This window comes from Agrilus planipennis, unplaced genomic scaffold, assembly GCF_000699045.2.
Source record: "Agrilus planipennis isolate EAB-ADULT unplaced genomic scaffold, Apla_2.0 scaffold99, whole genome shotgun sequence".
Taxonomy (NCBI): Eukaryota; Metazoa; Arthropoda; class Insecta; order Coleoptera; family Buprestidae; genus Agrilus; species Agrilus planipennis.
In genome coordinates this window covers 6765-19342 of record NW_020442412.1, presented here as the reverse complement: position 1 = coordinate 19342, position 12578 = coordinate 6765, and the positions used below count along the sequence as shown (strand labels likewise).

Sequence of the window (12578 nt, the reverse complement as noted above, 5' to 3'; positions counted from 1 at the left end):
AGGTTGGCAGCAATTGATTAATTTACCAGAGGTGGTGAGGTGTGTCAGTCGATCCAAGAGTCGTTGGTTGCCTAAATCTACCAGCAGTTGATAGTGCGCTATGAAGTCTGCACCGATAATTGGTTTGGTGACGTCGGCTATAATGAAACGCCATTGGAAACATCTTCGTAGGCCTAAATTGAGCGACAGAATAATAGTACCATAGGTCGGTATGTAGGTGCCGTTTGCTGCTTGTAGCGTGAACGTGGATTTATGACGTGGCCCAGGTATTAGTGACTTAGGATACACGCAGACATCAGCACCGGTGTCGACCAGGAATTTTTGATTTGTGGCTCTGTCCGATACAAATAGGCGACGTTGCGGACCTCACTTGTCGCCATCAGTGAGTTCCCTGTTGGTTTCCCGATGACTTTCTGCTCGGAGGAATTCATTTCCGTGCCTTGTCTTGGAATCTGCTGTGGTAGAAGCAAAGGTCATTGCTCCTGTTGTTACTGTTGGATCGTCTTTGCGAAGAAGTACCTCTTGAATGTGACCGAGATCTTGTCCTCGAACTTCTCGCCATATGTCGTCTTATATGATGTAGATCCATCTGAAGTGCTTGTACCTTACTGGTCAGCTGTTGGATGGTATCGTGCTGCGGAGTAGGTGTGGCCATAACTGCTATCGTAGACTGTGTTTGAGTCGCTTCCATGATATAATCAGCAATTTCGGCAACTTCATCCAATTGCTTGTCCTACATGGTTGCTATGACCGTCTGTAGATTTTGTGGAAGCCGACCTGACCAGATTGTTCGTAGTAGATTCTCCGGAGTTGAATTTTCAGCCAGGTTTTGGAGGTGACGCAGAAATTGGGATGGTTTTCTGTCACCAATTTCCTCCTGCCCAAGTAATTGTTTGGTCCTTAATTCTTGTGAGATGCCCAACCGACGAATGAGCGCTGCCTTGATGGTGGCATATGGTTCAGTTGCCGGTGGGCCTATGATAATATCACGCACTTCGGCTGCGTACCGCGGATCCAAATTGCGCAATACATACCCGAATCTTGTTGATTCAGATGTGACTCCCGAGGTCTCAAAGCTTTGTTCCACCATAGAAAACCATAGTTCGGGGTCGGAAGGCACGAAAGGTGGCAGCTTCACACCTAGACGGTCGATGGAGGAGGTAGGTGGGGCGTTTTGCGGGCGAGACATGGTTAAATTTCCACGTTGCGGCTGGCTTGGGCAACCTTTTTGTTTATGTGTTGATGTAGATGACTCCGGTACTCACGGTAAGCAGTTCAAATTAGGCTGATTGTTTGTAACGTGATTATGATGAAAAGGAGACAATCGCTCATGACCAAGGGCGAGGCAGTTGCATTTCCCGCGGCTGATTGTGCAATAACAATCTCTTTCTTAGATGGCGAGGATCCCATAGGGTAAGGGTGAATATGTTTTTTCTAGTAAGTCGAACAACTCACTTAGAAAGCATTGATGCTGATATTCGTCCTGTTGTGAAGGTTCACCAGACGCCGGACTTGGGGTTGAAACTTGCAGTTGGGCGACTTGTTATAAGTGGGCGCGATGACAACGTTCCTTCCTTCGTTGACGGCAATTGAGATAACGGTTTCGGCTGTCGTCACAATCGTAGTTCATCACTGACCATACGTTCGTAGTCGGGGTCACCACTGTAGCCACTCTGTCGTAGTAAGATGTGACTATCAAAGGTTGTGGTTCTGAGAAGAACCGTTTTTATAATAGTGTTGGACACATTTCTGCATCATTTATGATTGGCACAATATCTCAGCTTCCCATGATTGACACTAATGCAGCATCCAAGAGTTGACACTATTTCAGCATCTAAATTATAGTGAGCCTGATGTTAGACTGATTTATTTGAATATTTACACGGTATTTATACAAAAGTATTTACATGGGTTTATATGGCAAAGAACATTTCAGCAATTTACATTTGTGTATGTAACTGCCATTGACCTTGTTGGTCGCAGTGCATCGCGACCTAACTAAGTCAGCACAGATGCAGACGCTTAATTGATACACAATATAAATGTTTCTTGCTATACCGAGTGTTCACACACAACGTTTATCTTCAAAAACCTTTTCAGTGTGGAAAGTGTTTTGCTACGCCGAGGTGGACCTAAAGGATTGATACAATAACCGTACGAAGGTCCCTTCAAAGTTATCAAACGGTCTGACAAAATATTCATCATTGATGTTCGCGAACGCTAAATCATTGTGTCCATAGACAGACTAAAACACGCCTTTGTCGTCACAGATGGTTATAATGACTACAGAAACATGCCCAAGCAGGACTTGATCCCAATTCGGATACCTATAACTAGTAACCTACTAATTCAGTCGGTAGAGAATTTTCCCAACATAAATTGTTACCGAGCGGAAGCTGTTCCTTGTTGTAGGCGGAGGAAAATTTAAGCGTTCCGGTATATTTTTAAACTTGTACATTAACAAATGAGGGAGTTCCAAAGTTGACAAAAACCACAATTTAAGATCTAGAAGGCAATTAAGAACCTTTAATTTAGTCCGGGGAACGATAAATTTTGTCAATTAATTATTGCAGAAATCCCAAAAAACTGTCAAAAATTACAATTTATTGTATATTGATTGAAAATGACCTTATAAAGGTTTTATTACATTGAAGTGAAGGTTTTTAAATTTAGAATCGAAATAGTTCTTGTGGGCGCTAATTCATCAATTGGCTGGTGAAATATTGATAATTGTTTATCCCAACAGACATGAATAATTATTGTCCTAAAATTTTTTTTGGCAATCACTTTAAGTTGCACATAGGTTCAATCTCTTCGCAAAAGTTGGGATCTTCATATATCTTTAGGGCAAATGAAAAAATTCATTTTTAATCCCTTATTTATTATTGTAAACAAGAGGGTAATTTTTCTTTATAAAAAATTAGAGCTGGAACGACTCCTACGTAACCGAGGAATGTGAAGAAGAAGCTTCGAAACAAAAATTAAAAGAGTAAAACGAATCTCCTACGACCAATAGAAACCAAGGTAACACTTTTTTTAAAACATCAGAGATTAATTGTTTGTAACTACTAAAAAATGAATTTGGCGGCATTCGATAGTCAAATTATTATTGAAAAAAATTATATTGTGTAATATCGTTTATAAAAGGTACTAATTTCTTTGTTATTGCCGAAAGTCCTATCTAATAATCTAATTGGGCTGTTTTTTAATTCTTGGAAAACACAAAAAGTTATGAACAATGGTGTAATTTTTTGTTATCTCAGATTAAACAAAACAGCTCAATCTGATAATAATTTTCAGAGATACGATTATTTCTTCTCCGCGTTCTTAGTTCAGCGCAGCGTGGTAGTCTGCAATGTTTTATTCACACTGGTAACTACGTTACATCGTCCGGAATTACTGATCACTTTAAATAGGTCTTTTGGCAATAATAAAAATTACTACTTTTTTTAAATAAATGTTGTAAAATATAATAGTTTGAGTATCGAATGCTGCTAAATTCCTTTCTTAGTAGTTACAAACAGTTAATCTGTGATATTTAAAAAAGAAAAATGTTAACTCCGTTTCTATTGGTCGTAGAAGAATCGTTTTACGCCTTTAATGTTTGTTTCGAACCTACCTTTTCATATTCCTCTGTTAAAAATTCGTATGTTACGTAGGGGTTGCTCGAACTCTTATTGTTTATAAAGAAAAATTACCCCCTTTACAGCAATAAATAAGGGGCCAAACATAAACTTTTTCATTTGCCCCTAACGAGATATGAAGATCCCAACCTTTACGAAGAGATTGAACCTATTTGCAACTGAAAATGTTTACAAAAAAAGTGTTATGACAATAATTATTCATGTCTGTTGGGATAAACAATTAACAATATTTCACCAACAAATTGACGAATATACGAACACAAAAACTAGTTTGATTCCAAATTTAAAAACCTTCATTTCAATGTGATAAAATAATTAAAATAGTAATTTTTGCAATAAACAATCAATGTACAATAATTGGCAATTTTTGACGGTTTTTGGGATTTCTGCAATAACTAATTGACAAAATTAATCGTACCGCGACTTAAACTAAAGGTTCTTAATTTCTCTACAATTTTTTGTTTGAATTCTGCATTACTGTTATATCTATTCTATTCTATTCTATTCTGCATTACTGTTATTTGTGTTTCTTTTTCGTATTTGTTTTCTATTGTTTTTGTGTACTTTTACTTGTTTATATTTTTTTGTGTGGTATTATTTCGCTTTTTGCCTTTTGTATATATTTTCCAATGTATTTTAAATTCTGTTCTGCTTTCATTATAAACTGTATACATTGGTGGGCTCCTTTTTATTGTGGACACATAAACCCAAAAACTATGTTCCAATATTTATTAATTACGAAAATAGGGAAATTGCCAATATATATTGCCTCTTTGTTAGAGCAACTTATATTAGTTTTCCAACATGCAAAATTTTCACAACACGTTACTTTATAACAGTATTGCCATTCTATTTACCTAAAAGATGTCATTATGTAGGTTTTTATCTTACTATTTAAATTAGTCTACAACAAAAGGGTATACTAAACTACACTTATCAATTAATTAATCTAAATAAGTACGTCTCGCTGTATTTATCATGCAGTCGGAAATGGTTACTTATAAAAAAGATAAATTTAAAAGATGACACCGATAAATCAATTATATATAAACCCGAAAATCAATTATTTATCAATTTTTATTAATGTGCCTCCGTGTTCCTTTAAAATGTCATTACTAAAAGGGAAAGATCTCCTTTTAACAATTTTATTAACAATTATTTTTCATTATCTGAGGGTTGTTAATTGCATTTCTGTCACAAATGAGAGGTACAGGTTAAATTATCATATAATGGCTCCAGCAGGTTGGATCAACGATCCTAACGGATTCTCTTATTACAATGGTGAATACCATCTATTTTATCAACACAATCCTGACAACGCTACTTCTGACAACATGCACTGGGGCCACGTTAAAAGTGAAGATTTGGTTCATTGGAAACATTTGCCAATCGCTCTTTCTCCAGATAAGCTCTATGATGATGGCGGTGTTTTCTCCGGTAGTGGCATAGTGTCTTGTACTTATGTACACAGGAAACGTAAATCACTCTAATGGAACTTACTTCTCATCTCAAAGTCAAGAGTTAGCCTTAAGTTCAGATGGTGAAAGTTTTATAAAATATACCAACAATCCTGTTATTGCATTTCCTCCTATAAACGGAGGAAATGCTTTCCGTGATCCGAAAATATGGCAATATAACGATACCTGGTATGTTATTTTAGGAAATCAAAATAATTTAACACAGCAAGGAAGAGCACTTATTTATTCTTCTTACGACCTATATATTTGGAATTACGTCGGTGTTTTAGCAGAGCCAACAGGCAACTTTGGATACATGTGGGAATGTCCTGACTTTTTTGAACTCAATGGGCGACATATACTGTTAATGTCTCCTCAAGGAATCGAAGGGAATGGTGATGACTACAAAAATTTGTATCAAACTGGTTATTTTGTTGGTTCCTACAACTATCAAACAAATAACTTTTCGCACAATAACGTTTTCATTGAGATGGATCATGGTCATGATTTCTATGCGGCTCAAACAATGGAAGCGCCTGATGGTCAACGAATAATGATTGCTTGGATGGACATGTGGGAAAGCGCTTATTTAGAGCAGGAGGATGGTTGGGTAGGAGCCCTAACTATACCTAGGGCACTGACTCTATCACCATCAGGAAAAATACTTCAAAATCCAGTTGATGAATTGAGGAGTCTTCGAACATCCACCTTATTACGTTCTACCATAAATGTAGAAGGAGTATCAAAACTGCTTGACGCTCGTAGTGATGAAATACTTATTAAGGCGACATTTAAAAGTACTGTCGCTCGTGTTGGAATACAAATAGATATAGGCAATTGTTCGAATGTTTTAGCCTACCTAGATAAATCTGATAATAAATTTATACTGGATCGCGGTGATAATGATCCACGAAAAACAGTGATAGATGTTGTAAACCGAGATAATTTTGAAACTTTAAAGATAAGAATATTCTTGGATAAATCTTCTATTGAAATATTTTTAGACGACGGTGGAACAACATTTAGCAGTAGAATTTACCCAAGTTCAACTCCTGCTGTGTATGCTTTATCTGAAGGAGCCGTAACTCAAATGGAGGTGGTTGCGTATGAACTTAAAAATATTTGGAAAACTAGTTCATAAAGTCAACCAGATTCATCTGCGTTTGCTGAATGTTAAATAGAAGAATTTTATGTTTAACATATTCTAATATTGTTTATTACTAACGAAAACAGTAAAATTGTAAATATATTTCCTCTTTATCAGAGCTTATTGTATGAGTTTGTTTATCTTGCAATATTTTCTTAACACTTGTCAATTTTATTTTGTTACAACATGATCATTCTATTAAACCAAAAATTAAGATCTAATAAAAAGAGACTTGACTATTTTGGTAATTGTTTATTATTTCATTGGTTCTGTACAACAGTAACATATGTATGCAATAAATAGAAGCTATCAAAGGGTAATGATCTTTAGTAATAACCAGCTAATAATAACCCGCTTTCTTACTAATTCTAAAAGGGTTGATTTGGAGAAATTTCAAACTTTATAGGAGTTTCCAAACAATTTTTAAAATATTTGGGATTAATACATTTTCTATGTACAAGACGGAAACTTTTTAATAAGCATGAAAGGAATGAAAAGGTTTTCTCAAGGTAGGTTTATCATTCAATAATATCGAGTTATATCATCAGCATACCAAATATTACTGATGACATGATAAAATAAGTGACTGTGAGATAGAAAAAGGATTAGAGACTTCCTAATATTTGAAAAATAACAATTTATACGGCAGATGGAGTCTCTCAACGAAGAGGGTGTTTTCATAAAGTCGATGTAAAAATCTCTAAAAATTTGGAAATAACCTGATAGAAATGATTTAAATTTAAACCCAAGACATAGAACAAAAGATCAACATACCAAAGAAAGTTAATTCCAAAGGAGAAGTATATAATGTATCAGAATTGAAAAATATTGGAATTTTTGTTAATCTAAAATTTATTTACTTGATCTTAAAATAATAATTCAACGTCTGAGGAAAAAGATAATATTTTTTGATAATTTTTTAATTTACTTCTACTAAATTTTAAACGTTGATTAAATAAGTAGAAACTTAGTAGAATTGAGATTTAAGATGTGATTTAATGTGAAATTATGGAGATAAAAGACTGCTGGTTAACATAATGTTTTTTTTAAATATTACTATTTGAGGTAGCGTTCCTTGTTGATTGTACGTAGGTGTTGATGGTCAGTCATTTATCATAGTTATTAGTAAAAATAAACAGTAAGCTTACTACATATAGCAACTGCATGTGTTTACCTTCATTTTATTCTAGTATTTCAAAAGTACAACTGGTACGCTCCAAGGTTTATCAAATCTATTGTACTTTGGACAGCTTACCCTTTTTTTCTAACGGATTTTGTTCTCTGCTGTATAGAAAAACCACAAATTTTAGTGATTTATTATATAGTTGAACACCTGATCTTTACATATATGCATATTTGACAGGTCTTATTATTAAAAACTGGTCTAGCTACAACAGGTTCCCCATCCAATGAAGATATTCAATAAGTTGCGGACATCGTGCCTAGAGCTCGCAGAAAAATTCAATGTGAGTGACTCGTTAGCTTGGAAAGTTAAAGTAAGTAAATGTGTATTACATCTAGCTGTCAACAACAAATTAAGTCGTCTTATCGTTCCTTCGGCAAATTTTCACGCAACGATAAGGAACCATTTCTTGATCAGTTGCTAACCTGTTATGAAAAGTGGGTATTGTGCTCAAATTCAAAGCGTTCGTGTTATTGGTTGTCGTCGAATGATTCGGTTCCACACACTCCCAAAGCTGACTTGCATCCAAACAAGATTCTTTATTGGTGGGCATCAACTGGAATTGTACATTATGAATACAAGTAGCGCTCATCACAAAAAAAAATTCTTTGATCAATCGAAAGAAAGTGAAATTCCTACAGGATAATACCAGGTCGCATTTCGCAAGAGTTACCACACCATCTACTTTCACAAAATGATTACCATCTGCTTTATTTCTAAACAATCATATGAGGCGTACACAGTTCAGAACTCGAGATGATGTAATAAATAAAGTATGTCATTTTTTATTTCCAAATGTAATACTACCACACAGAACTTGAAGTAACGATGGAAAAAAGCTGTTAAATGTGGTGGGAATTATTTCGATGAATAGTAGTGTGTAATTTATTCTTAATCAATATTTATACACCATCAAAAACTTATTTGGTTACCTGATACCAACAGTGGACAAGGTACTATAGGAAGCTCGCTTAAAAGTGCAGTGGAGTATTTGTAGGGTATGTCCCCATGTTGACGTCTCTAGATGTTGCAAAAATTACGACTACAGTCACATAGCTGCAGTGTGCAGAAACGATTACATTTACAATAAATAAGGGAGAGGTAGATATGAACATAATGAGAATACCGAGTTTAAATGCCTAAATTGTTCAAGTTTAATTTAATTTGGAATTAGATGTAAATCTTTCGACATTCTATAAAAACTGTGTAGTGTAAATGCATACAAAAAAAAAACAATAAGTGGATACTAGAGATCGATAAACAGCACTTAAAAGATGTTAATTGATTGGCTTGCTGTTTCAATGTGAGGAATGTATTAAAAAATAAAGACATAATATTAAATTAAAGTGATATAAAACCTGCAATAACATATATGACAGAAGCCCATGTTATTACCAAAAATTAACGACTGTTACTTTAATATAGAAAATTTCAATTTCGTACTAGTTGTTATATACACCAGACATACAAGGAAAGTAATATCCTACGTATGTTAAAAATAAAGTTAAGTTTAAAGTTAAAAAGAATTGTATTACTAACTTTAGAAGTAAGAACAGATGCCATTCTCTGAAAGTAAATCATACAAATTTTTGTTCAGGAATTTATACAAAGTATGACAACGTGAAAATAATGTCACCATAATGGGTGATGTTAACCTAACTGGGCCAATGATGGTAACATTTACGTTAAAAGGCTGAAACAAATCATTAATGATAAGAAATTAACATAAACAATAAATAATGATACTGGAATCACGGAAGTCCCAGGAACTGCTATAGATCTGACTTTTACAAATTAATGTTTCTTACAATATATCATGTGAAATGCAAAATAGATATCTTACGTTAGATCAGCCGATATTATAGCTTTATAACGTTATTTTATTTTTTTCCTTAATGCATGGAATTGTAGTTTGTGGTGTTCCTGTTCCGGCAGTTGTGATGAGAAACTTCCACATAGGCCTAAGTATGAGAAAGAGGGTGCCGTATGCGATTGTAAATGAATTTCTGGGGTGGCTCAGGTATTAATTACTCTGGATATACGTAGATAATATCACCAGTGTCAACCAGAAATTGTTGGTGTGTAATTATGTCCGTAAAGAAGACGTTATGTGTGGCGGACATCGCTTGTCGCCATTAGTAATCTCCTGTATGTTTTTCCGGTCACATAGAGCATGATGGGGGAAGACCTCAACATCTTTTATAGTTGCATGTTGTTCAGATCCTTTTTGAGTGAGTGTAACGCTTCGACCAGATTATGAATCGCCAAAAACATAAGATTAATTGATGTGGTAAATTACGTTGGTATTCTCAATAGAAGGTCCACATTTGTTCGACGACGTTGACGCATATTTATAAGAGCTGGTTAAAATACTATCATCACCTGTTTAAGTTATAAGAGCTACAGTACATTTGCGGTAGCGAGGAAGGTTGCTGAAAAAGGGTGAAACTATTTAGAAGACTGAGTATGTACACGAAGAGTACTAAATAAAAGAAAGTAACAAAATCAATGATATACCCCCACGTGGAACAATAGTCTAGTTGTGCTAGGTGATTTGAGTTTGAATACAAAAGTTATATATGTGTATGCACGTAAATATGGATATATCGTGTGTATTATGTGAATGCACGCTGTACAGAGTAATGCCTTTTCCAGTACGGCGAAACAAGACATCGATCGTGTTCCGTACGATCCTCCAGGTTGTCCAGTTCACAAGCAAACATCGGAATCGCCAGCTTCTGTAGGTTATGCTCCAGAAGATGTCCGCGGAGTTCCATTATTGCGTCTCAAAAGTCTCTATAAGTTGAGTTATCATAGCATCTTCCTTTATTTGCTAGGTAGTAGCCAAGCAGGTACAACAGTCTTCTTCCTTTCTGTATTTGGTCTTCAAGATGTTCCAAACCGCCAAACTGCGTTTGAATTCGGACGCGATACCACCGCTCATTCTGAGATCTTTTGAAACGCAATGGGCCAGAAAATTTTCCTTACATATAGCAAAGAGGTGCCATCGGATTTCTTGCGTCACTACAAATCTCCTGCTAACATGGGGGCCTTCCTTCATGAACAATTCGAATGTGCGCTCGGAAGGAGTAGTTCTTAATAATCTGGCCCGCGCCTCCTCTTCATTTGCACCTCCGAATGGAGCCAAGCGTTTAAACTGGACTACCTTTGGCTTCCCATTTGGAGTTTTCATAATTCGGTAGATCACGTCGTTAATCCTTCACACTATCTTATAAAGGCGTTCCCAATTCTGTTGGAACTTATGTGATAGTCCACGACGACGACGAGGATTATACAACCAAACAAGATCTCCAGTTTGGTGACCACCCACTGTAGCCTTGATGTCGTAGTTTTCTTTATTCCTGTCACTAGCAATCTGAGCATGCAGACGAACCGACTTCGTGGATATCGTTAAGCTTTCTTCGGAGGTTGATATCATAATCCTCTCCAGCCAAGTCATCTCCTGGTTTACAGCCGAATTTGAGGTTACAAGGTAGTCGTAACTCCCTTTCAAAAAGAACACTGGCAGGTGTTTGGCCAGTCGCTTCATGGACAGATATTTAATCAAGGTCCGGTTCATTCGCTCAACCATGCCGTCCGATTGTGGATGAAGTGGAGTAGTTCGAGTTTTCTTTATTCCTAGGAGCTCGTATATTCCACGGAATACAACCGATTCGAAATTCCTCCCCCAGCTCCTCAACTATGGTTTCCGGCTCCTGGTTTCCTTCAGCCCACTTGGTAAAATAGTCCATAACGACTACGATGTACTTTTTTACCTTTCTCGGACTCTGGGAATGGACCCGCCACAATGATTGCTATTTGTTCGAAGGGTCCACCGACATTGTATTTAAACATTGACGCCCTTGGCCTTTTCTGTGGTCCATTATTCGCGGCACAGATGATACACTTCTTACACCAATTCTTGACATCTTCCTTACAGTTCACCCAATAAAATCGCTCTCGAACTTTGCCAAGCGTCTTATTCATTCCAAAATGGCCACCAGATGATCCATCATTAAGATACTGCTACATCTCTCTAACCTTGTTTCGAGGAATAACCAGTTGCTTCCTATCTTCCTCTCCATCTGAACTTTCAACAACACGCTTCAGGATGCCATCCTTCAAAACCAGTGAGTCCCGCTGAGTTCATAACGATTTTAGTACTTTATTAATAATAAAAGGAATATATATATATTATTAGGAATATTAAATATTTATTTATCGAACTTGGACATGATTCGGCTGACGGTTTCTTCTAAAGATTCTGATGAATCCGTTTCTCCACACAGTAGCCGAACCCTTCCCTGTTTCCTATAGGCCCGTTTAACAGTTTCGTACTCTAATGCACGAGCCAATGTATCATCAATTCTTCTGGAGTATTAGCTTAGGCCAGTCAAGACAGTCTCGCAATATCGGCCTCGAATTCTTGTAGGGATTCCGTTGATTTCTGCTGATGAGTTTTCAGTTGGATGTGATACACCGCTGTTAAATGAGCCTCGCCGTAGCGCAACCCTAACCGTTTTACCAACTGTTCATAATTCGCCATTTCTTCTAGGGAAAGGGTGTTCAAAATGTCATATGCATCTCCACGAAGCGCAACGGTCAACGCAGTGACTTTTTCTTCAGGCGCCCAGTTATTCGCCTTAGCAGCCGCCTCGAATTACTTGTGGTATGTGGTCCATGAGGACTTTCCGTCAAACGTTGGTGGTTTTACTCGTGTTCTTGACTATATACCGCTTCCTTGGCTGATTTGGCTGGCTTCGTTGAGTGTACTAGATGCACCAACATCCCCTTCGATTGGTTTTGTCTTTCCATTAAAAGTCAATTCTTCCAGCACTTTTATTTCTCTTCTGTTTCTTGAATACTTTTATTAAATTTTTCTTCCCATTTATTCTCCAAACTTCTACTGGTTTCTTGCAATTCACTTTCAAACTTTTACTATTCTCTTCCAATTTATTTTCCAAACTCACTGTTTTCTTCCAATTTGTTTTCCAAACTTTTACTGATTTTTTCCACTTCACGTTTCACACTTTTACTATTTCCTTCCAATTTTACTTCCAATTTATTTTCCAAACTTTACTGTTGTTGGATGAAGTCAATTATTTTCGAATAATCACTTTCATCAATTTTTTCTCCTATGTGAATAA

At 36.3% G+C, this 12578-nt stretch overlaps 2 protein-coding genes across 2 annotated transcripts; one reads left to right on the top strand and one right to left on the bottom strand.

The window, feature by feature from the left end:
* Positions 1-733: 733 nt before the first annotated feature.
* Positions 734-1189, bottom strand: LOC108734101. Its single transcript, XM_018465502.1, has one exon. It carries the CDS (start codon positions 1187-1189, stop codon positions 734-736), a length of 456 nt encoding a protein of 151 aa, XP_018321004.1.
* Positions 1190-4742: 3553 nt separating this feature from the next.
* LOC108734104 (raffinose invertase-like) lies at positions 4743-6319 on the top strand. The gene is given in 2 exon segments (XM_018465505.1): positions 4743-5094; positions 5096-6319. Coding segments are annotated over 2 exon segments (1491 nt in total). The 5' UTR covers positions 4743-4750; the 3' UTR covers positions 6243-6319.
* The last annotated feature ends 6259 nt before the right edge of the window (positions 6320-12578 follow it).

Excerpts from the sequence above, each read along its gene's own strand:
- LOC108734101 (XM_018465502.1), bottom strand. The coding sequence starts at position 1,189 with ATGTCTCGCCCGCAAAACGCCCCACCTACCTCCTCCATCGACCGTCTA.